The sequence below is a fragment of the Nematostella vectensis genome, chromosome 6 (genome assembly GCF_932526225.1).
Source record: "Nematostella vectensis chromosome 6, jaNemVect1.1, whole genome shotgun sequence".
In the NCBI taxonomy this organism is placed as follows: domain Eukaryota; kingdom Metazoa; phylum Cnidaria; class Anthozoa; order Actiniaria; family Edwardsiidae; genus Nematostella; species Nematostella vectensis.
The window spans coordinates 10,354,024-10,375,646 of NC_064039.1; the positions used below are offsets into that span (position 1 = coordinate 10,354,024).

Here is a 21,623-nt window from a genome sequence, read left to right on the forward strand (position 1 = left end):
CCATATGAAAATAAATTATTTCTTTCGTATTTTTATGCATCATAATTGTATTCTGCGAAAAATCTTGTGTAGAAAAATATATTTATTCTTCAACTTATCTGAGCCCGCGATAATTGACCATCTGTACCTCTCTCCTCATGACGTCACCATTTCTCGTTGAACGCCGAGCCAAAACAAATTCGCTTCGAATGTGTTCTAAAAGCAATCTAGAATCCTTCGAATTTTCCTAGATTTTGCCATATTTGCATTGCATTTGACGAAGTTAAATTCAACAATGGAGGTTGATTGCGATGTGGATCAAGATCTCATGGCAAAGTTTAGCAGTCTAGGTACCACGGATCGTGAAGTCCTTATCATGGAGCTACAAAAACTGCTGGATTTTCAACTCAACCAGTCGGGCTGTGCATTTTTTCTAGATATGGCCAACTGGTATGAACGGATTTTAATAAGTACCAATTAACATTTCGTTGTATCCTCTAGAATATCTGTTTATTTGTATGTTGATTATGTACTGATTGTCTTGTCTTATTTTATTTTCATTCCTCGTTGATCCCCTTTCACAACTAGGAATTTGCAGGTAAGATTTTAAACTTCATACTACGATTTTTTTCTTTCTTATACCCTTACATTATCGTAGTTCGTAATTTTTCATGAATGAAGACGTCAAAACCACGGTCCAATCTCCGAGATTATCGTTACTGTTTGTATATTTTACACTCACTGTTTTGTTGACACCTTTTATTTTGATAAGTATTCTAGTGGTTCTCCAACCACGACGGGTATTTTGTTTGTGTACGCAGGTGACACAACCACTGGCTTGCCCCTGATGCCAGCAAATTACATTAGAAACCCTTGTAGCAACTTGATACATCGTACGATTAATTTGAAACTCGCAGATCCTAACAAAATTGCACTTCATTTCTCAATGGCTTGTATTATGTAACTGATTTCATAGTACAGAAAATCACTTGTCATTGGTCATTCCACTGATCTCCTTGGCTGTGTTGTCAATGACTACCACTAAGGCCAAGTATAAAAAAGACATGTTAATAGTCCTGGCCCGCATCCTTTTTCGGGGCCGCATCAATATTTTTACATTTAGTTATTTCTGCTGCTTTTTTTTATTGTTTGTTCCCCAGAAGTTCAAATTTCGTGTGTTAGCCATGCCTGGGCACTGAAATAAAGGCAGATGTTTCCATTTCAAGGCTTTTCAAACTTTTTTTTTTTTCACCCGCTCGCAACATTGTGGGAATTTCCTTTGTGAATTGTACAAATCTTTGATAAACCAAGTTAAAAAAATAAATAAAAAGTGCTGCATGCTCCCAATTTTGATCTTATCAGGACGATAAACATGTTTTTATTTTTACTTGGTCTCACCATAACTATCCCATCAACCGACATAGTGTTCTGTTTTTTTTTTTTTATAATACTTATTTGTCTTTGGCATTGTTTGTGCTTATCATGTTATACTGTAGATATACCTTTTTTTCTTTTGCATTGTTTGCATGGTTTCATATTGTCAGAAGTTAGAAATGCATCTCTTCCTGTTTTCTATCTTTTCCTATGGGAGCTCCTTCCAGGTCAAGGAGAAAGGGTATTACCATCAAACTCTGAGAAAGGACCTATGTAACAATCTGAGCACATATACTGTAGTTACCCTTAGATGAAAAAAAATAATAACTTGTAACAAAGAGTCTTTTTTATCTCTTATGCAAATGTATGTCACTCTATTGATTAATTTTCAAAATGAGATAAATAAGGCTGGTCCAATCATTGATTGATTTTGAGTTTAATTTGAATTAATATTTATATCCTGTTGATTTTAACCTATCTTATTTTTTCAGGCTGCTATTGGTGCATTCTATGACTTCAACTGTTCCAATGACAAACTTCCAAGCATGTCATTTGTTCGAGATGTCACCATTGGTGAAGGGGAGTCAGTCCCTCCTAATACAGCCTTCGTAAAGACATGGAGGTTACAGAATACTGGTAAGAGAGGGCAGTGTGTGATAAAAACACTATTTATAGAAAAGGGATCTGTTTTGACATGTAGTGGGATTTTTTTGTGATGTTTTCATGAGCTTTATTTCTTCTCAGGTACTGAGAAGTGGCCAAATGGTGTTTTTCTAAAGTTCACTGGGGGTGATCAGCTTGGTCCTGTTAGCTCTGTCACAGTCCAGCCTCTTGATCCGGGAGAGTGTGTGGATGTTAGTGTGAACATGTTTGCGCCTGACCGAACAGGGATGTTTCAGGGTCAGTGGAGAATGTGTACTCCAACAGGATCAAGCTACTTTGGAGGTGAGGATTAGGTTCCCCTGAGGAATCTGTAGCCCTTTTCACCCAGAGGTGAGGTACAGGTCTCACCAACAATGCTTGGCAAACTGCCCCACCTTATGGCTCCTCCCTAATCTATAAACATGACTTTTTTTTACTGTCAAGAATACACTTCAAAATATATTAGGGTTACCATTTCCAAACAGCTTACTTTGTACATGTGTCAATTAATTGCTTACTCTATTAAGTGGCATGTGTAATGTAACCAATTGCTCAACAAGCAACTTGCTTTTTCAGATGTTATTTGGGTAATACTTAGTGTAGATGTTGGTGGACTTCTTGGGGTCACTCAACAGCTGTCTCATCTTGGCGAAGAGTTTGGTTCTCCTGAACGTGCTCCTCAAGCCACCCAGGCAAATCCTTTCTCTCCAACTACCCCAGTAGGACACTCTCCACAAGTCAACTTCACCGTCCCACACAACAGCCCCTGCAGTATACAGGGATCCCCTTTTAGAAGATCTTTATTTGATAGTACAGTAAGTATGCCAAGCCTTTGAGTTTAAGCAATATGCAGGGTTCAATTTACCTTGACCCAAATATTTGGTATTTGCCACTGACAGTGGCAAATGTATTTAAAATAATTAAAATTAAAATAATGTATTTAAAATAATGGAATCATCATAAACAGCTATCAGCAGCATCACCGCAATTACAATTATCAATATCAGTATTCTAATCATGTACAGCATTACACTACTGCCGTCACCATTGTTATTATTAGGATCTAGCCTCGTTCCATGGCTTCTATTGTCTAAGTGGCTTCTTGATTAGTGATGTCACTTTAGATTTGCCTCTTGCCCTGAAGCGTGTCAAAACATTTTAAATTGACGTGTCCATGGGCTTGTATGGAACTAGGTTGAGATGTCTATGGCTTATAAGGAAAACTTATAAGGAAAACTATCCGAGGGTTTTAGCATGAATTCAGCATCAGTACAGTACGAATATATATCTCACTGCTACTGAGATTATCTACTTCAACTCTGCCTGGTTTTGGTAGATTCTCAAAGCATAAATAATTTAAATTTAATGTCATATTTTGCGAGTTGGTCCGTAACACACACAAAGTCTAATCCATGAAGTACATGTGTTGTTTACCACCACAGCTAGTTTTACCGATCTAATAAGAGTTTATAATATTTGCTTATGCCAATCAAATAATAATATTCAAATATTATTAGTTTCTCCTTTTTAAAGTTAAGTCCTAGTTTTTTTTTGCCAGGTGACAGCTTATTGCTGAGGATGTTTGATAACAGAGGGCTGTCACAAGACCCCTGAGGTCAATTAGGATTATCAATATCACTATTAACATCATCACCATCATTGTTGTTATTAGTAGCATGACCATCAATAATATTACTAGAATCATAATAATTATGAACATCATCAGCAGCAATATCGCTATCATCATTATCTCCATCATTGTTATAAACATGGTCGCATCATCACCATCTTCAGTGTTGTCATTATTATTATCAGCATAATCAATATCACTATCATCATCATTATTATCATGGTTATAAACATGGTAGCCATCATCACTATCTTAACCATAATCACCATTGTCATCATCATCAACAGCATAATTATATAATTAATCAATATACCTTTCGTCATTATCATTGTTATAAACATGTTCGCCATCATCACTATCTTCACCATCATCACTTTTGTCATCATCATCATCATCATCATCATCAACAGAATAATTAAATAATTAATCGATCGTGTCGTCTCAATCGTGTTGTCTTTACAAGAAACATCGTGTGATCCGTTATAAACATGGTCGCCATCAAATGTTACTATCCTCATGACTTACAATGTTATTGTGATCCCAACCAAGTTATTGTTAGTAAAAGCTACATCAACATTTTGTCAACTTTTTCGGTTTTTTTTTTTTACTTTGAATAAAGTGTTGTATTTCCTTTCAGCCAATTAATCAAGACAACTCGTTAATTACACCATCCACGATGTTATGCAGTAAAGACGACGAGCTCTTAGCTACTCAGCTTGACAGTACGTCCATATCAAATCCGCACGGAGACTGCAGTCAATCCTGACAATTCCACCAACGCCACAGACATTAAAATATATGTAGATATTTGATTATCTCGAAGGCTGATTAAGAATCCAGAGAGATAAACTTAGAGAGTCGTAGATATTTGCTAGACAATGGATGAGATCAAATCTTGATGGGATTTTTACCATCACAAGGGAGTGATTGGACGAGACATTTTTTAGACCACAGGAAGACAGGTAATAGTCACTAGACTATTCATTTGAAGAATAGCTTCTCACATCACGACCAGAAGAGATCTACAGAGCAAAATTCCTAAGTGCCTTCAACACTTGTATGGGATTTTTGTCGAAGTACAGAAAAGAAGGTGTACCCAAAAGCATGTATGTGAAATTAATTATTTGGACTTCAGATTATACAACACGGCAATAAAATAACTTTGGGAACCAGTTTAGTATTTACGTCCACATATTTGCAGTTGGTTCCTTTTCTGCTTTTAACCCTGGCGGCTTAAACCTTTGTTCTCTGTGACCTGGATCCCGTAACCCCCGGTTCGCGACAAAGGTTAAATCCCGTTTTCTTTATACCCCTTCAAGACCTTGCAGGCTGCGTGAGCCAGTTGCTACAAGGGCGCGTGAGACTTAGCCTGTGTAGCAAGCCCAATGTGTTGGGAAAAACGAGATGGACACAAGTCGCGCGCGCAGTCCTTTTCTTCAGCTGGCGCGTGGGGTCTATCCCCCATCTTCCCCAGCCCTTTGCGGTTGCTACGCAGGTTACGTGAGACTCTAAACTTACCGCGAATCGCATTGATTTCGATTTTTGAACTCTATATACGTATAGCAGTGTCGTCGCATTTGCATACGAAAGCTTGATTTCCTAGGTGCGCTGATGAAAGAAGGCAATATAGGTCAAAGCATCGTTACATCATTGTAACGGTTTTTAGATTCTCAGAAAATGAACCTGGAATTTTTTGTCTATTTTGTCTTAGTCAATATTTTACTGGTTTCCCCCCTCGGTTATAAGTTATAATGTTGCTGAGATAGGGAAGGTCGGCCTTAACTTTTTCGCACAAGAAGGGGGGGCTTACTTAAATTGACATCAAAATTTTCGTTTTACATCCAGATTAATCAGTCTCACTAAGGACCGCTCTATATATCTCTCAACACTCGGCAAAATGAGCCCGTTGTTTTTCTTGGTGTTCCCCAGTCGCCTGAGGTCAAACTCGGAAAGCATCCATATTCTAGCGGCCACAAAAGGATAAGATTTGTCAGGAAGGGGAGGTATCTCTTAGATGAAAAAAAAAAACGAGTCGCCGCGTATAACAACCTCTGGTCTATGTGGCCTGTGTTAAACCTATTTTCGATAAATATCACTCAATCCATTTCAATTATTAGACAGAAAGAAGAAAATTCTCAAGAGAAAGAAATAATTCTTCAACAACTGTTTCCAGTATACGCCCCCTCCCCCCTCTCCTGCTGATAATTATAATTATCTCACAACCCCTTATTGCAAAATGCGCGAAAAATTCTTAAATTAAACGAAACTTACCTGGAAGTTGAAGTTTGATTGGGATTCTTCTAGTCACCATAACATTGAGGGATTAAGTGAGACAGCAACGATGCGCATGGGCAACTTCAGTCTTTAAATAAACAGATTGTAGGCATCTTCAAAAACTTGAGAAATAGCCAAACAATACTGGGAGGGACCCTCTAATACAAGGAGGGCACTCAATCCCTCAATGTTATGGTGACTAGAAGAATCCCAATCAAACTTCAACTTCCAGGTAAGTTTCGTTTAATTTAAGAATTCTTTTACGTCACCACATTGAGGGACCAAGTGAGATTTTGCAGCCAAGATGACTGCAATCTGCGTAAATTCCCAACACACAATGTGGACAATATTGTTGTAAAAACAATGCATGTATTTACTCTAAAAATAATAGCTAACGCTATAACCAAGTCACATGTGAAAATTGAACATGTTTCAATGAAAGTGGTGAAGACAAAAATTCCACTCTAGTACTGTAGTCTATTGCTCAAACAGTTATGAATCATTTGATACAGACAGTACTGCTTTAACATAGTCGTTGTCGCTGACAACTGGCATGTTGTAATGTTTGCCAAATGTCCTCTCACTGGACCATCCGGCCTTTGCAAGGATATCTGTGACATGCACACCCCCTTTCCTGGCTGCAGATGTTGATGCTGCGCGGGTACTATGAGCACCAAATGCAACTGTGTCAATCCCAGCTTGTTCCATACATGACTTAATCCATCTCCTTAGAGTATCCGCACTAACAGCGTGATGAGGTTTGGAGTGGGTTATGAAAGCTTTGTTTCACTCCCCCTGAGAGGTTTAGTTCTTGCTCCAAAGTTCTAACTGCAGATATCTTTTCTTCACTTGGATACTTTGTCAGTTCAATGAAGGTAGATTTTACAGTAGGCCTGGACTGTTTAGGAAATCAAGCTTGAATACAATGCAATCTGCTCTTCTTTCCATTGATGAAATGTCAAGTAAGTGGAGTGATTGCACTCGCTGTGCTGTAAAGAGTGCTAGCAGCAAGACAGTTTTCAGTAAGAGTTCTTTCAAGGAGAGCTACCCATTTGCCACCCATTGTACATCCCATACAAATGCATATCTGCTTTCTGTTGGCCGACATTGAAAGACTCCTTTCATAAATCTTTATATCAGTGGGTGATTACCAATTGTAATTCTGCTGCCACAGTCCAAGCACGATAGGGCACTGCGTGCTGTATTTATAGCGCTATACTTCAGTCCTGAATTGTAAAGGCTAGTAAGAAATGCCAAGGCATTTTCTACAGATGCCTCAGTTCTATCAATCTGTCTCTTACTACAAAAGTGTTCCCACTTTTTAAGATATGTTGCACATTGCTTCTTTGTTCCCGTTCTCCATGACTTAAGAATAATCGTCTTAGCTTCATCTGGAATGCTTTTTGTTTGTAGGCACTCCCAGAGACATAACAAGCCATCGGCCACAACTTTGGTTTGAGTGGATGCTGTTCCATGGAGTGAGGTAGAATCAGCAGGTTCTCCCTCTTTGGCAAAACCCGTGGGTGATCTATCAGCATGTTCAGAAGTATGGGGAAGAATGTCTGAGTTGGCCAAACTGGAACAAGTATTACTCCTTGTGCTTCCTCCTCTGCTACCTTCTGAAGGCATCTGCTGATCAAACAAAATGGGGGAAAAGCATAAAATATTCTGTTAGCCCAAGAGATTGAAAATGCATCAACAAATGTTGCCTTTGGGTCTGGTCTCCAAGAGACATAGGTTGACAATTGTTTGTTCAACCTCAATGCAAAAAGGTCAACCTTCATTGGCCCCCATAAGCTGTTAATTTCTGTAAAAACAGTATGGTGCAATTGCCATTCTGTTTTATCATTAAACAACTTGGATTCCTGATCTGCTGCGACATTATCTTTTCCTGGGAGATGTGCAGAACTCAGCCAGATTTTGTGCTCAATTGCCCAAAGCCATATTTCTCTAGCAATGGCGTTACATGATCTAGATTTACTGCCACCCATATTATTAACATAGCATACTGCTGTAGTGTTATCACTTTCAATCCTGATCTGGGCATTGTAAACATCTTTGCTAAAGATTTTTAGGCAAAAAATATCGTTTGGGTTTCTAGGTCATTGATGGAGCAGCTGGTTTCTACAAATAACCAGCGCCCCCCTGTTCTCATATTGCCTAGTTCAGCACCCCATCCTTTTTTGGATGCATCAGTTCTGTACTTGGGCCTGTAGATCGATAATGCCGTTGAGCTGTTTGGTGAGCTCGATTACGCCTTTCACAAGCGCACTCTGTGCAGTTTGTGCGCGTGAATCAAAAGAGCGTGTTTGTGGGCGAAGACGATCCCAGATTAATTCGTCTACTTTAGTCGCCACTAGCGAGCTGCAATTCTCTGGGCGGATGATTTTTTCCAGGTTTTTCAGCCTTAAATATAAGGTTGTTTACCAACTCTGCGAGTTGTGCATTTACTGACTTCTCCGTCTTTTCCTTCATGTCCAGTCTCCCAGCAATGGCGCTTAGCACGTTGTCTGAGGACGTTTTTCCCCCGCTAGGGCTTGCTGCAGATTTATCTGTGGGTTGGTCCGATACCCTGGCAGCAGTTTCCTGGCCCACTGGTGAGGCACCAATGCGAGGTCTCTTGGAGGTTTTGGGCTGATTTTCATCAGCACTTTCATCTCCGCTCGATCCGCTCTCACTTATTTGATAACGCGAAACCTCTTGTGGACCCGAGCCGTCTTCGTACCAGGTCTCCTCTATTGTGGTCCGGAACTTTGAAAAACTATCTTGCATAGTTTCTTGGAGATTAATAATGGAGTTTGAGATCAAACTGCCAAATTTCATGAGTTCGCTCTGCTCATTTGTCGAGGCTGGTGGCGTGGTTTCGGCCGTTTTCCCATTCATGGCCGCTGGCCGGTGCGCCTTGACTTCCCGCCACTTCTTTTGTGGCGCTTTGTGTGCCTTTTTTGGCTCCACTCTCCTTCGCCAAAGGAGTACTTGCCTCGCTCATGTCACTGGGAATGAATCTCCTTTCTTTCCCTTGTTTTTTATCTCCATTCGCAGACATGTCTTTCCGCGAGATTTCTCCACGGCCACGCCGTGAAGTTCAGTCACCGCTCGCCAAAGTTTGTGCGGGAAGAAAAAGGTCGTAGTTCTTTCCCAAAGTTTTTGGCGGTTGATGCGTTACTGTTTATCACTATATACACTTCTGCGAAGTGTCTAAACTATTTTTCACTTCTACGAAGTGCAAATATGATCAAGGACACGTCCCTGACAAACGTTTGACTGTCGTTGCACCGGAGGCAAACGTTGCCCATGGGCATTGTTGCTAGCTCACTTGGTCCCTCAATGTGGTGACGTAGAAGAACTCGATGTAGTACGCTATCACTTCCTGTGTGTAGAGAGCAGAGAATTTGCGCATGCGCTAAAGGCAGTCAGCGGAAGTTGTCATTGAAATGGGCCTGACACTTTATTTTGAAACGCGGGAGGGCATTTCCTCTGTATTTCTGAGTATTATACTATATTTAACTATAAGGATGTAGCATCTTCCCTTCATAATGCTACAGAACTAAAGCCTACATGATGTTGGAAAAACACAGGCATCTATTGATAAAATTTCGCCAAGACATATCAAGAGATTTGCTGGTGGACGACGTCCTACCCTATCTGCAGAGCAAGTTGGTTTTAGATTCGTACGACAAGGAATGTATATATGTCGAGAAAACCTCTAAAAAGAAAGCCCAGAGGCTCTTGGATATTCTGCCAACTAAGGGCTTTGATGCTTTTGAGCACTTTTTTACGATTCTTGGGGGAAAATACCCGCAATTGGTTGGACTTTTGAGAAGTGGTGTTAGCGACGAAACCTATGGCGATGCAATCGACTCTGTGGATTCCCCGGACCAGCGTAAGTTTGTCTTGTTATATTTTGTCTTGTTGTTTATTTTCATGTTAAGTCATTATCAGCATTAAAAATTCAGATTCGAAAGGGCAATCGGAATTACGATATTTTATTTTGATTAATTTCAGTGGTGTTTTGGCACCATACTTGGGTGGGTTCCTTTCAAACCACTACGGTAGAGTTGAATATTTTTGGTCATGTCTGGACACGTCTTAAATAAACTAATGATGATGCAAAAAAAGAGGGGGTGTTAGACAAATTATGATTTGAAATCATACATGAAGTGTACATTTTGTAATGTATATTCTAATTAAAGTATATTGATACTGTATGTCTGGACCTGTCTATTTCAGCTTACAAAGTAATAGAACAATAATTATTTGTACTAGAAAACATGTTGAAATACATATTCTGATTATATATTGATGACTGAAAGTATTCTTTTATAGTACAACAGATGTCCATTCTTCATCGCCGCATGATTACAGTCCAACGTGTGGAAATAGTCACCGATCTCTTGGTTGATGATGTATTAAATCAGCTACAGGCCTCATTTGTGTTTGATAGCGATGACAAAGAACAGATCAAAGCTGAAAACACACCCCGGCGTCAGGCTGAAAAATTGTTGGACCTGTTATTGACCAAAAGTGATGCAACATTTTATCATTTTAAAAAAGCTCTTGATGAGCCGTATCCACACTTGGCCGAGCTGCTGGAAGGAGAGGAAGTGATACCAAGGAAAGAGTCAGATGTAAGGGAGCTCCAGGAAAGAGGTCAGAAACAACGCTTGACTTAAACAATAGAAGCCTTCATTCGGATTAGAGTTTCTAAACCTGGTCTGAAAGTACAGTAGCCATGTAGATAAAGACTTTCATTACTATAAACCCCCCCCCCCCCCCAGATGTCGGTAAAATAACTCCAAAATGTCAGAAATGCAAACTAAACATTACCAGACTCATGGATTCATCCAAGGCATAAACGACCTTCAAAAGCACATACAAGCAATGTAACATAATTGACACCATTGTCAAAATATCAACATTGATTTTTGACTAATACGTAAATAAATGCTTAAACTCAGAAACATTTCTTACCAAAAAAGACAAAATTCCCAACTACAAATAATGACAAGCAAACACAGATTAAGTCACAAATAGATACCTTAGTTTATTGTGCTCCGTCAGGTCCCATTTTACGGCCATCAGCCACAATAATCAATGCCAAGACCTCCATAAGAAGCAAGTGGCCATCTTTAGGCTATATTGCATGCCTGCACTGCATCATGGAAGTCTCGGAAACACCTTCACAGAGAGGCAGGCAAACTCCTCCCCCATAATCTTAACAGTTTTTTTATAAGTCTCTTTGCCCCAAAGCAAAAAAAAACATATCCAGGTCTAAGGAACACAGAATAAGCCTGAAAACAATTTTTGAAGTAGGTTGGTAGCAAAGATGTTCCACATTGAAGAGTATTAGGTCATTCACTAGAAAATTCCTTTCTCTCTGGGTGAAACCCAAACAAGGAATTATCCCATTGAATCAACCTCAGCATGCAAACATCCATAAGCACAGCATAAAAGCCCAAATAGAGTTCATGATGTGCAAAGCTGTAATTTTTAAGCAAATTATAAGCAAAATTGTTGTAAGCAACAGGCTGTAGCAGTGCCATCACTAGACAGAAAAGACACCGCAGTGCATTGTTGGAAACTTCAAGGCATACTGTCTTGGGTCAGCAGTAGCTTAACTGGTAGTGTAGGACTTGAAATAGGGGGAGGTTTCTATTTTCAGTCTGTTTTTTTTTTTTTACAATTTTGCTCAAAAGTACCCAGGAGTTGAAGGGTTAAATTTGATTATTTAACCCTGTATGTATATATATTTTTGCAGTTGAGAATGTTTTGCTCGAGGGAGGTGTTCCCCAACGACCAGATATATTCACCAACAGGGCAAGAGATGTCCACAAAGTCAGGGCAGCCCTGCGATCTCTAAAAGAACATGACGGCTGGGTAATACTTCACGGCATGGCAGGATGTGGCAAGACTGTCCTTGCTGCTGAGGCGCTGCGAAGCCCAGGCCTTCTTGATCAGCTATTTCCAGGTGGAGTCTTCTGGATTAGAATTGGTTCCGTCAGTCAAGCAAAGCTTTTGATGCAAATGCAAAATCTGTGCGTCCGTCTTGATCATGATCATTCCCGTGCCCCACCTCGGAATCTCGAAGAAGCCAAGGATAGACTGAGAATGCTGTTTGCTCATCAATACCCTAGAAGCTTGTTAGTTCTTGATGACTTGTGGAATGCAGCAGATGTTAAGTATTTCGATATTAGATGCCGTACTCTTGTCACTACCAGAGATGCATCAATAACTGATTCCGTTGGTGGATCCAAAGTAAAGGTTAGGGTGAGCGAAGGGTTCTCAGACAAGGAAGCGCTTCAGATCCTATCCTTGTGGACAAGAACATTTGATTTACCTCCTGAAGCTATCAAACTTGTTAATTTGTGCAATGGATCTCCTTTAGCAATTTCCATGATAGGAGCCATGTTAAAAGAGCATCCAAATAGATGGAAATATTACCTCAATCAGTTTCAAAAAAAGAAAGTAAGCAAGTTGAAGACTAAGTTTGCGTATGAGTATCCAAGCCTCAGTGAGGCAATTTTGATGGGGATCAATAACCTATCAGAGGAAATGCGCACTTATTACATTGACTTTGCTCTGTTTGACGACGGCTCCAAGGTTCCTGCTCAAGTACTGTGCATTCTCTGGGATGAGGAGGTATGCTATCAAAAGGTTCAATGATTACAAACAGATAGCACTGATCTTGAAAAGGCTGTCCACATTTATCTGAAAATGTTAGAAATGTCAAGAGACTCAGTCCACTGTAACTGTTGCACCTGATATTCTACTTGCTTAAAATATGATGCATAAGGTATTTCCTCCCTCCATTGGGAATGCCTATCTAGGTGGATAAGCTTTTCGTGATAAATTGTATATGAAATAATCTCAACTACAGCAATAATGATGCCAGTGCCAAATTGGGCCAGAAAGCTCATCAAACACTTTTGGATTAGGGCTTTGATTCTTTCTCATTTTTTTTTTTCGGGTAAACACGCTTTTGTAGACTTCTATAACAGTAAAAATATATCAGTGCCAACTACCATAGTGTGAATGTTGATATTGGTCAGGAATGTCCTTTCTGATATTTTAATGTAATGAAAAGGACAAAAATACTATTATGTAAAACACTTGAAGTTCTTGCTTTACTTTGGCAGCTTGAGATTGTGGAAGACCTCATGGATGAGCTGGTCAATAAATCTCTGGCCAGGAAATGCGTACAGTCCCAAGATGCTCTTGGAATCTCTTACAGCATCCATAACCTGCAGCTAGCATTCTTGCAGGAGCTTTCTACTGATAAGGTTGCACTGCATGCCAAGATCATAGACAGATACCGAGATGTTTATGGAGGTACTGGAGGTGTTCAGTGAAAATAAGTCACCTCTGTTTATTCAATTTAAAGAGCCTCTGTCATCAATTTTTTTTCTCACACAGTAGTTTTTCTCACAATATTGATTGAAAACAATAGCTCAAGAATGTGGATGACAAGGGCTCTTTTAATAGTGGTCACTAGCTGTGAAACTTATATAACTAGCAATGTCATTTATTGGGATAGGCTCCCTATGTTGTATGACCTTATTTGGAATGCCTCGTGGGCATGTCGTGGGTTGTTCAGAAATAAAATGGAATTCAGTTGTTGTGTTCAACGAGCTGTGTATTTGTTGGTTGTTGGGAAAGAATTCATGTTATTCTAAGGTCTTAAAGAGAGATAACATCTCTCTATTTTATTTATTTGGGGCATAATTTATTCCTTTATTATAAATTCATTACTGATAATTCTTTTCTAGGTAAGTTTGATGTGATGGAAGATGACCATTATATCCACTGGAACTTGATTCGCCACATGCTTAAGGCAAACATGGTGGAAGACACTTATACCCTTATCACATCCCTGTCTTGGGTCGTCTCTAAATTAAAGGTTACAGGACCTTCAGATGTAATCAGTGATTATATCAGTGTGAGGGACAGCATCAAAGCAGAGCAGGTACAAACTTTAGAATTCCTGGATTGGTCAACAACATCTATTGCTCACAATTCATGTTTTCCCAGGAACTTGAAGTCCTTGACAACTTCCACCACTTTGTCAGCACCAATGCGCATCTTTTTGTTGCTAAGATGATGCCAGATATTGTGCAACTGGCCCTTCAGCAGCCTTCGTTGTCACAAGTGCACACACAGGCAAAGGCACAGGCATCTATTTTAACAAAGCAAGGCAAGATGTATATTGAATGGTGGTAAGTAACATGCTGTATTACCATAACAACATCATGAAAGTATTACATCTCAATAGTAAGACTCCAATAGTCTTAGTGCACTTAGCCCTGCTAAATATTGCCACATAAATCATCATGAAAGCATTGCATCAATAGCCTGAGTTGACTCAGCCATGACTGTCTATCATATATTATTACACCACATAGGGTATAAATCACAATGAAGTCTTTACATTTAGTTGACTAAGTCCTGACAGCATCATGTGTATCATATATCAGACCACCCTGCAGATGTCACTGAAACTATTGTATAGAACAGATAAAGAGCACTGTGCAGTTTTAGTACTGTACTAACTTAATAGCTGAGTGGAGTGCATGCTCAATTATTTCACTGAACCACTTGACTGAGAAATTAGAAAAAAACACCTTTTGATTTACCCGTTTTTCAAAATAAAGTTGTTTCTTTTTTAATTAATTTTTGTTTCTCAATAGAATAGATCCCTGATGCAGAATAACCAATATTATTATCCTTAGCTGTGGGAATACTCTTGCTCAACAACTCCACTTATTTTTCTAGCAATCAGCGTGCCGATACTCTTGACTCACGGTTGCTGATTACTGCAAAAGTTCACTGTGGTGCAGTTTACTGCTGTAAATTCTCCAGCGATTCATCCAAAGTCGTGTCTTGTGGTACCGATAACCATGTCAAGGTATTCTTGATTTTCATGTTTCCATAAACAAAGGCATCCACTACTCACAGTTTAAGATTTCAATTGCTCACCCACAAGCATACCTTTGTTCGTTTTGCCTTCCTGTGGGATGGCTGCAAAATATCAGTGGTTTCTTGTTTAAAAAAGAATATATATTTGCATGCAATGCTGAACTTATTTGAATTCCAAAAATGTAATCTGAGGATTACTACTTCCAAATGTCAAAACGTCTTTAATATCTACCTATTTAGCAATCTACAGATCTATAGTCATAATACTTTATCTATTACCAACTGCTACCAGCCACCTACAAAATCCTATATTTTTATAGGTCTGGGACAGCCAGTCAGGCCGACAGATGTTATCCATCAGTGGCCATGGTGATGTAGTCAATTGTTGTGCCTTTTCCCATGATGATTCACGTATCATCTCCTGCTCTGCAGACCAGACTGTTAAGGTAAGGTTGTCAGGATGAAGTCAGCTTTAAGAGGCATTTGTACAACTGAAGAGTGACTTGAGTGTAATTTCCATTATGTTAAAATCGTGCGGAGTAGCCAAAAACAGCTATCCAGGTTAATAACCTTCCACACTTTATTAACCTGTAATCGGGGATGTAAGATAACCGCTGGGGACCCTGGCTAATGGTACCATTTTCATAAACAGTGCTTACACACACTAACACTCAAGTTTGTTACACACTAACACCCATGTTTGTATACTGCATGGAGCAGTCCAAGTTAAGTCTAATCACATGTGAAGCACATTTGTCTTGTGAGAATGTTTGACGAGATGACTAAATTACAAAAACATTTTTCATAAAATCGTGTCAATTTTTTCCATTGTGGTTATTCAAGAGTTGTGCCATTAAATATTTGTTTGGTCTTACTATCAGGGTAAAGTAAAGTTGTCTCTTTGTTGTTCGCCAGATATGGGATGCTAGCAGCGGTGAAGGAGTTCTGTGCTTCGTTGGTCATACCCAGGAAGTGTTCAGCTGTTCCTTCTCACCGGATGATACCAAAGCAGTGTCATGTTCTGCAGATAGGACCGTGAAGGTGAGAGGCATCAGTTATACGTTTCCGGTACTGCGACCCTTTCTCAAATATTACTAGTCCAAATGCAAGTACGTTTGTTGTTATAGCTGTCAGGCAGATCGTGTTGTAACAAAATATAACTTCTTCTGAATTGGATCTAATTGGCATCTAAGATTTGCCTAGATGTTCTTTTTTTTTTCGGTCAAGACATTTTTTATTCTTGGATGTTTTTTTAAAGTATGTCAACCCTGTTGCACAAAGCATTTATTTCCATCGAGTACTTCTAACTAGGGTAACTAAGGTATTTGTTATCAAGTATTGGCAAAAGTTTAAGACTTCTTTCGTGCATGACTTTTTGAAGTTTTCCTGAAAACAGATCGCATCCTCAAATGTATAAACAATTAGAATGGGGTGGCTGATAGACATTATTTAAGTCATTTGTTGTCTTTCTTGCTTTACAGGTGTGGGACAGCAAGACTGGAGTGTGCTATCATGTGTACATGGCCCACACGGACATCGTCAGGTGGTGTTGCTTCTCTCCAGATGGTGGCAAAGTCGCTTCCTGCTCTGATGATAACACTGTTAGGGTAAGAATGATCCAGCCAGCTTCTAGGTGTTCTTAATCTGGTTACTGATCAGGTTGGCTGTGGTTGGTAAGAGTTGTGACAACTTCCCAATCTCCCTTGTGGGTGAGCTCGTCCTAGACCCCAAGCTGCCTCACAGTTCATCTCCTAGCACAGGGAACCCAGTAAGAACGTCTGTGCCTAGGCTGGATAATCTCGTTTCATCCACATCATTTACTCCATCAAGGCCAGCCAGCCAGCTTCTAGGTGTTCTTAATCTGGTTACTGATCAGGTTGGCTGTGGTTGGTAAGAGTTGTGACAACTTCCCAATCTCCCTTGTGGGTGAGCTCGTCCTAGACCCCAAGCTGCCTCACAGTTCATCTCCTAGCACAGGGAACCCAGTAAGAACGTCTGTGCCTAGGCTGGATAATCTCGTTTCATCCACATCATTTACTCCATCAAGGCCAAAATTGACAAATGTCCTAGCCCCCTTAACTTTGTAAAGGAAGTTGAGCTCCTTGTCTCTGCCTCGTTATTTTTTTATTCATTTTTACTACCCTTTACTGTTTTGTAGATTTGGGATGCAAGCTCTGGTGAAGATCTCTGCCTTCTTGATGATCACACAAGCTCCGTTTCGTTTTGTTGCTTCATGAATCAAGGAGAGAGTGTCGTCACAGTGTGTAGTAATTGTATCAAGGTTCGTACAACGCTCACGTGCTCCCAGCTCAGCACTATATTTGCTTTTATGAATCGTATTATATTTCATGAATTTTGGGTTGGGTGAGTACAGCTGTTACAAGTGTACAAATATAACTGCATACCATATTAAACATCCAGTTATCAATTAATCTAAATACTCCATGCTGTGATTAAATTATAATGATTATTTTTGGGTGGTTTTCATTAACCTGTGAAACAAAATATGATAGGCAAAGTGTAATAGTCACGGAAACACAAAAGAGAACAATGGAATTAGTGTAATGCGCTAAAGTGTACTTCTTTTGTTAGTAAAAATTACCCTATAGTGACTATATTAAGAGAATGCTATATACAGTATTTAGATTATATCACGGGAATAGTATTAGGATCCTAACTCTGAATTTTGTTTTTCTGGTAGTAGAATCATGGTATTTGTGAAATTATGAAATTTTGATATGAATTTGCTTTAGAAGAATATTGATATGTCCTTATACGTATACTTATAAAATACAGTTTCTTGATTCGAATGATATTCCAAAATATTTGCGCTCTCACAGGTGTGGAGTTGTAGCAGTGGCGAGCAGACGTGGGTGTACAATTCTTCCTCTACTTGCCTGTCACTGGCCTTCTCTCCCGATGATAGCATTGTAGCTATGGGCTTCTCCGACACCACCGTTCAGGTAAAAGTACGTTTTATTTCTGACTTTGGCATAAGGCGTATATCGAAGGCTTTCGAGTGCTGCTATTTGCCATTCGTTGTTTGTATCGATGCAGCATTCTTTGAAATAGATACATATTGTTTTGTGATTATATGCTTCCTGGTTCACGTATCTGTTTGCTGTTTGTATGTTTTGTAAGTTTGTTAGGCTAGTAGATGTGTATTGTATGGGATTGTATGCTGTCGTTCTGCTGTTCTGATCGCTATTTTTGTAAGGCTAGTAGATGTTTATTGTATAAGATTGTATGCTTCCTTGTTCTGCTGTTTTTGATCGCTATTTTTGTAAGGCTAGTAGATGTTTATTGTATTCGGATTGTATGCTGTCGTTCTGCTGTTTTTGATCGCTGTGTTTGTAAGGCTAAGTAGAAGGCTTGCTTGTGATAATAACTTTTCCCCGTAGTTATGGAACTCTAAGACCTTTGCCAGATTGGGTGTATACAAGGGCCATAAAGGCTGGGCTCATAGTGTCGGCATCTCCAAGGACTCTTCCAAACTTGTATCGGGATCAGAGGACGAGACGGTCAAGGTATCATTATTTGTCTGATAGCTCATGTATGATATTTAAATACTCCCACCCCTCGCCTTCCCTAGATCTCCCATATTGTACAAACAGTATGTAGAGAACGTCGAATTCATCACAGGTGGTTGAGTGTGTCTAGAACTTCAGCGAATGGGGGCTCTGAAACGTGCTCGAGACATGGGGAGGTTTCTGTTTCTCGGCCCTGGCTCTGACTTGCTAAATTCTCGTGGGCTGATAAGAAGCTTGTGTTCCTCAGTCACAACAGTTTTTTGTAGTGGCTCTTGGATTTGTTTCACAAAAGTAAATAATGCTATGTCATCTCTAGATCTGGACTATCGATCGAGATGCAGCCAAAGACGCCGCAAAGCTAAGACGAGTGTTCGATGCGCACTTCGGCGAGGACTCTTTGGGTGTTGCTGTTGCGGACTCCTCGGACCGGCTTCTGGTATGGCCCGACAACTTTAGAGTCGACCCTTGGATGTTAGTTCAAACTATTCGCCTGGCTTAGGAGTTTTTCTACCCATATCAGGCTAACAAAAACTATATCCTGAAGTTTTTAAGATCATTCTCATCAATCCTTCTGCCCAAGCCGAGATGGTCCTCATAATCACTCCACACCCTCACAATCTCACCCTGTGATCCAATTCCAGATTACGCAAGACCCAAAGGGTCGCAGTGTAGGATGAATTGCACGAATAAATGGAGACGAAATATAACAATGCTATTTAAGAGAAGAAAATAAAGACAAAGCATTGTTATATGAAGTCGACAGTTACGAAGTGCAATTGCGCTTGGCACATCCTGTGGAGGGACCCCTGTGTCCCTAGACAGGAAATGATAGTATTATGGTCCTTACGTGGTTGGGCTCGATTTGATCATTCATGCTCAGTTCAAAGTTATGGCAAAACATGTTGAGCGTTTTCTTTAGATTTTCCAAGGTCAGGATGGAGTCCTTACTGCAGAAGGAGAGGCAATGGACAGCAAAATCCATAGTGTTACCTTTTCGCCACGTGGAGAAGCCATTGCTGTCGGCTGTGAGAGTGGAACAATAAGTGTAAGCTGAAACCACTGTTAATTCCTTCCTTGCTTTGTCCATTGGTACTGATGGACTTGTTGAAAGCTTCAATACCTCATGCAACTGCGAAATTCTTATATATTGGTGACTGGACTTATTACCCTCTGCAACTGAAAAAAAGCATTTCTTGTATCTCTAGATCCAAGACCGCTCTTGCAAAGTGCTGCAATCATTTTCAGAGCACAAGGGTGCGGTGAGAAGATGCTATTTTAGTCAAGATGGGCAACTACTCCTTTCTGCTTCGGATGATAAAACAGCAAAGGTGTGTAATGAAAATGCTCGATTCGCACGTATGTGTTAAAATACACATTAAAGCTTTTATGCTCGTGTAGATTAAAGCTTTTGGGGAGTTGAAGGACCTGGCTGCTAAAGTCAAGTTGTTAATTTTCGTCATGATTTCTTTAAGGTCTTCAACCTTCAGGAAGCTCAAGTAATGTACACCCTCGCTGGCCATACAAACAAACTCAGGCGTTGTATGTTCTTCAACAATGACACGCGCATCCTGACGGCCTCCCTGGACGGCTCTCTGAAAGTCTGGGACGCCAAAACAGGCAACTTGGAATTCACCTGTTGCCATAGCAGCACCGATTATGTTTTGACATGTGATGTGTCACATGACTCACAGAGGTTGATTTCAGCATCTGCAGATTGTTTTGCCAAGGTAGATGAACCTTGTTTAGACATTCAGTATATAACATACTCTGGTTGACAAGAAAATTATTTTTGTTCTTGGTTGCAGGTGTGGGATGCCAGCACAGGGGAGCTTTTACTCTCACTTGGACGGCATCCTGATGTTGTGCGGTCTATATCATTTTCTCCTGATAACATGATCTGCACTGGCTGTGATGATGGGATTGTTAGGGTAAGACCTGGTCTGAAAGGAATTACAAGCTCTTTCGGGGGAGGCTGTGAGGATGGCGGTGTTACAGTGAGGTACTGAAAGGGAGTACAAGCTCTTTGTTGGAAGGCTGAGATCGTATTCTTTGAGTAAGGCCTTGTCCGTACCCAGTGGAATTTCAAGACTGTAAGGGAAGGTTTTGTTTCAATCTCATTTGGGAAAGGTTAACTGCTGAGGGCCAGATGAAACGTTGATTAACCAATGTAGAGTCCGTACTACACTGGATATGTTGATTATTACGTTGCTGGGTAAGCCGCCTCCTTCCCTCCCCCACCGACTGTCCAGATGAATTGCTATGGTTTTGTTATAATAACGACCTATGCAAGTTGGAATGATAATGGAATCGTAAGGGAGAGCCCTTTTCTGGATTTGTCAAGGTATTGCCTGATTTAGTTCACACTTCTTTTCTTAGATCTGGGATTCAGTGTCTGGGAAGGAAGTAACATCATGTAAGAAAAACGAAACATGGATTGCTGATTGTCACTTCACTAGAGATGGCAGGAATATAGTTTCTGTCAGTGATAACATTCAGGTCAGTTCATGTTCGGATATATTGCCAATTGATTTTGAAAATGATATCTTATAAATCGCTTTCTTTTACAGTGGTGGAGTAAATCTGGGCAACTTATTCAAGAATTCTTTATCAAGGGGGGATTTGCTAAGGATGTGAAGTGCTCCTCAGACTTCAAGACATTTGTAACAGTTGATGATACATCAACCTTGTACATTTTGAACCAAATTTAACACAGCATGTATGCCTGAATAGATTGGATAGACTGAATAGATTGGATACCCACAGTGGATATAATCCACTGTTGCCAACCCGTCCAATGGAATTGTTGGCTTGATTTGGCGTCTTGTTGTACTGTTAATACTGACAAGTGATACCATGAGCAGAAAGAATAGGTGCTAATTCGAATCATTACAATACATGCAATGAATAGCTTGTCCCCTTTTGAAATAAATCTCACCTAAATTGGAATGAACATCCCATATACAAATGCAGTAAATGTTGTTCAGTTATACTGGTCACGCTACAATCAAGTTCTGTTTAGACTAATGAAATGCTTTCATGTTTTAGGAAAAGAAACTTTTAGAAACAAAAATATTCAATTTTTTCCCAACTATTTCAAATGATATATTTGTAGAGAAGATACTAGGAATATATACCATTAGATCATTAAAAATGCTTTATTTGTTCAATGATTTGCTGTGTTTGAAAAATACGATTCTTTGGTTGCATGTGTTGGAGCCATGCCCATTGAGCGTAGTGCAAGCATACTTTCCTTTCTGAAAGGAGAGTAGTGTAATATTGTT

General features: G+C 39.8%; 3 protein-coding genes across 8 annotated transcripts; 2 read left to right on the forward strand and 1 right to left on the reverse strand.

The window, feature by feature from the left end:
- Positions 1-133: 133 nt before the first annotated feature.
- LOC5519909 (protein ILRUN) lies at positions 134-4,797 on the forward strand. Of its 2 annotated transcripts, XM_032364825.2 has the most exons (7): positions 134-429; positions 568-577; positions 1,845-1,989; positions 2,098-2,298; positions 2,572-2,810; positions 3,554-3,610; positions 4,263-4,504. In XM_032364825.2, exons 1-6 carry the CDS (start codon positions 275-277, stop codon positions 3,569-3,571), a joined length of 768 nt encoding a protein of 255 aa, XP_032220716.1. In that variant the 5' UTR covers positions 134-274; the 3' UTR covers positions 3,572-3,610; positions 4,263-4,504. The 2 variants fall into 2 exon arrangements, with proteins under 2 accessions (XP_032220716.1, XP_001639695.2); XM_001639645.3 differs by lacking the exon at positions 3,554-3,610 and having other exon boundaries at positions 4,263-4,797.
- Positions 4,798-6,248: 1,451 nt separating this feature from the next.
- On the reverse strand, positions 6,249-8,797 carry LOC116603512. Of its 4 annotated transcripts, none has more exons than XM_032364827.2 (2): positions 8,355-8,797; positions 6,249-7,528 (listed from the first exon to the last, which is right to left on the reverse strand). In XM_032364827.2, exons 1-2 carry the CDS (start codon positions 8,780-8,782, stop codon positions 7,165-7,167), a joined length of 792 nt encoding a protein of 263 aa, XP_032220718.2. In that variant the 5' UTR covers positions 8,783-8,797; the 3' UTR covers positions 6,249-7,164. The 4 variants fall into 4 exon arrangements, with proteins under 4 accessions (XP_032220718.2, XP_032220717.2, XP_048584520.1 ...); XM_032364826.2 differs by having other exon boundaries at positions 6,249-7,531; XM_048728563.1 differs by having other exon boundaries at positions 8,327-8,797.
- Positions 8,798-9,322: 525 nt separating this feature from the next.
- On the forward strand, positions 9,323-21,509 carry LOC5519825 (apoptotic protease-activating factor 1). 2 transcript variants are annotated; one of them, XM_032364820.2, is made up of 20 exons: positions 9,323-9,782; positions 10,226-10,549; positions 11,658-12,538; positions 13,036-13,228; positions 13,666-13,862; positions 13,928-14,112; positions 14,669-14,801; positions 15,133-15,258; positions 15,728-15,853; positions 16,294-16,419; positions 16,971-17,093; positions 17,653-17,781; positions 18,214-18,339; positions 18,659-18,778; positions 19,262-19,387; positions 19,548-19,670; positions 19,815-20,069; positions 20,148-20,270; positions 20,719-20,838; positions 20,910-21,509. In XM_032364820.2, the coding sequence occupies exons 1-20, from the start codon at positions 9,458-9,460 to the stop codon at positions 21,048-21,050; spliced, it is 4,002 nt and encodes a 1,333-aa protein (XP_032220711.2). In that variant the 5' UTR covers positions 9,323-9,457; the 3' UTR covers positions 21,051-21,509. The 2 variants fall into 2 exon arrangements, with proteins under 2 accessions (XP_032220711.2, XP_032220712.2); XM_032364821.2 differs by having other exon boundaries at positions 17,653-17,775.
- The last annotated feature ends 114 nt before the right edge of the window (positions 21,510-21,623 follow it).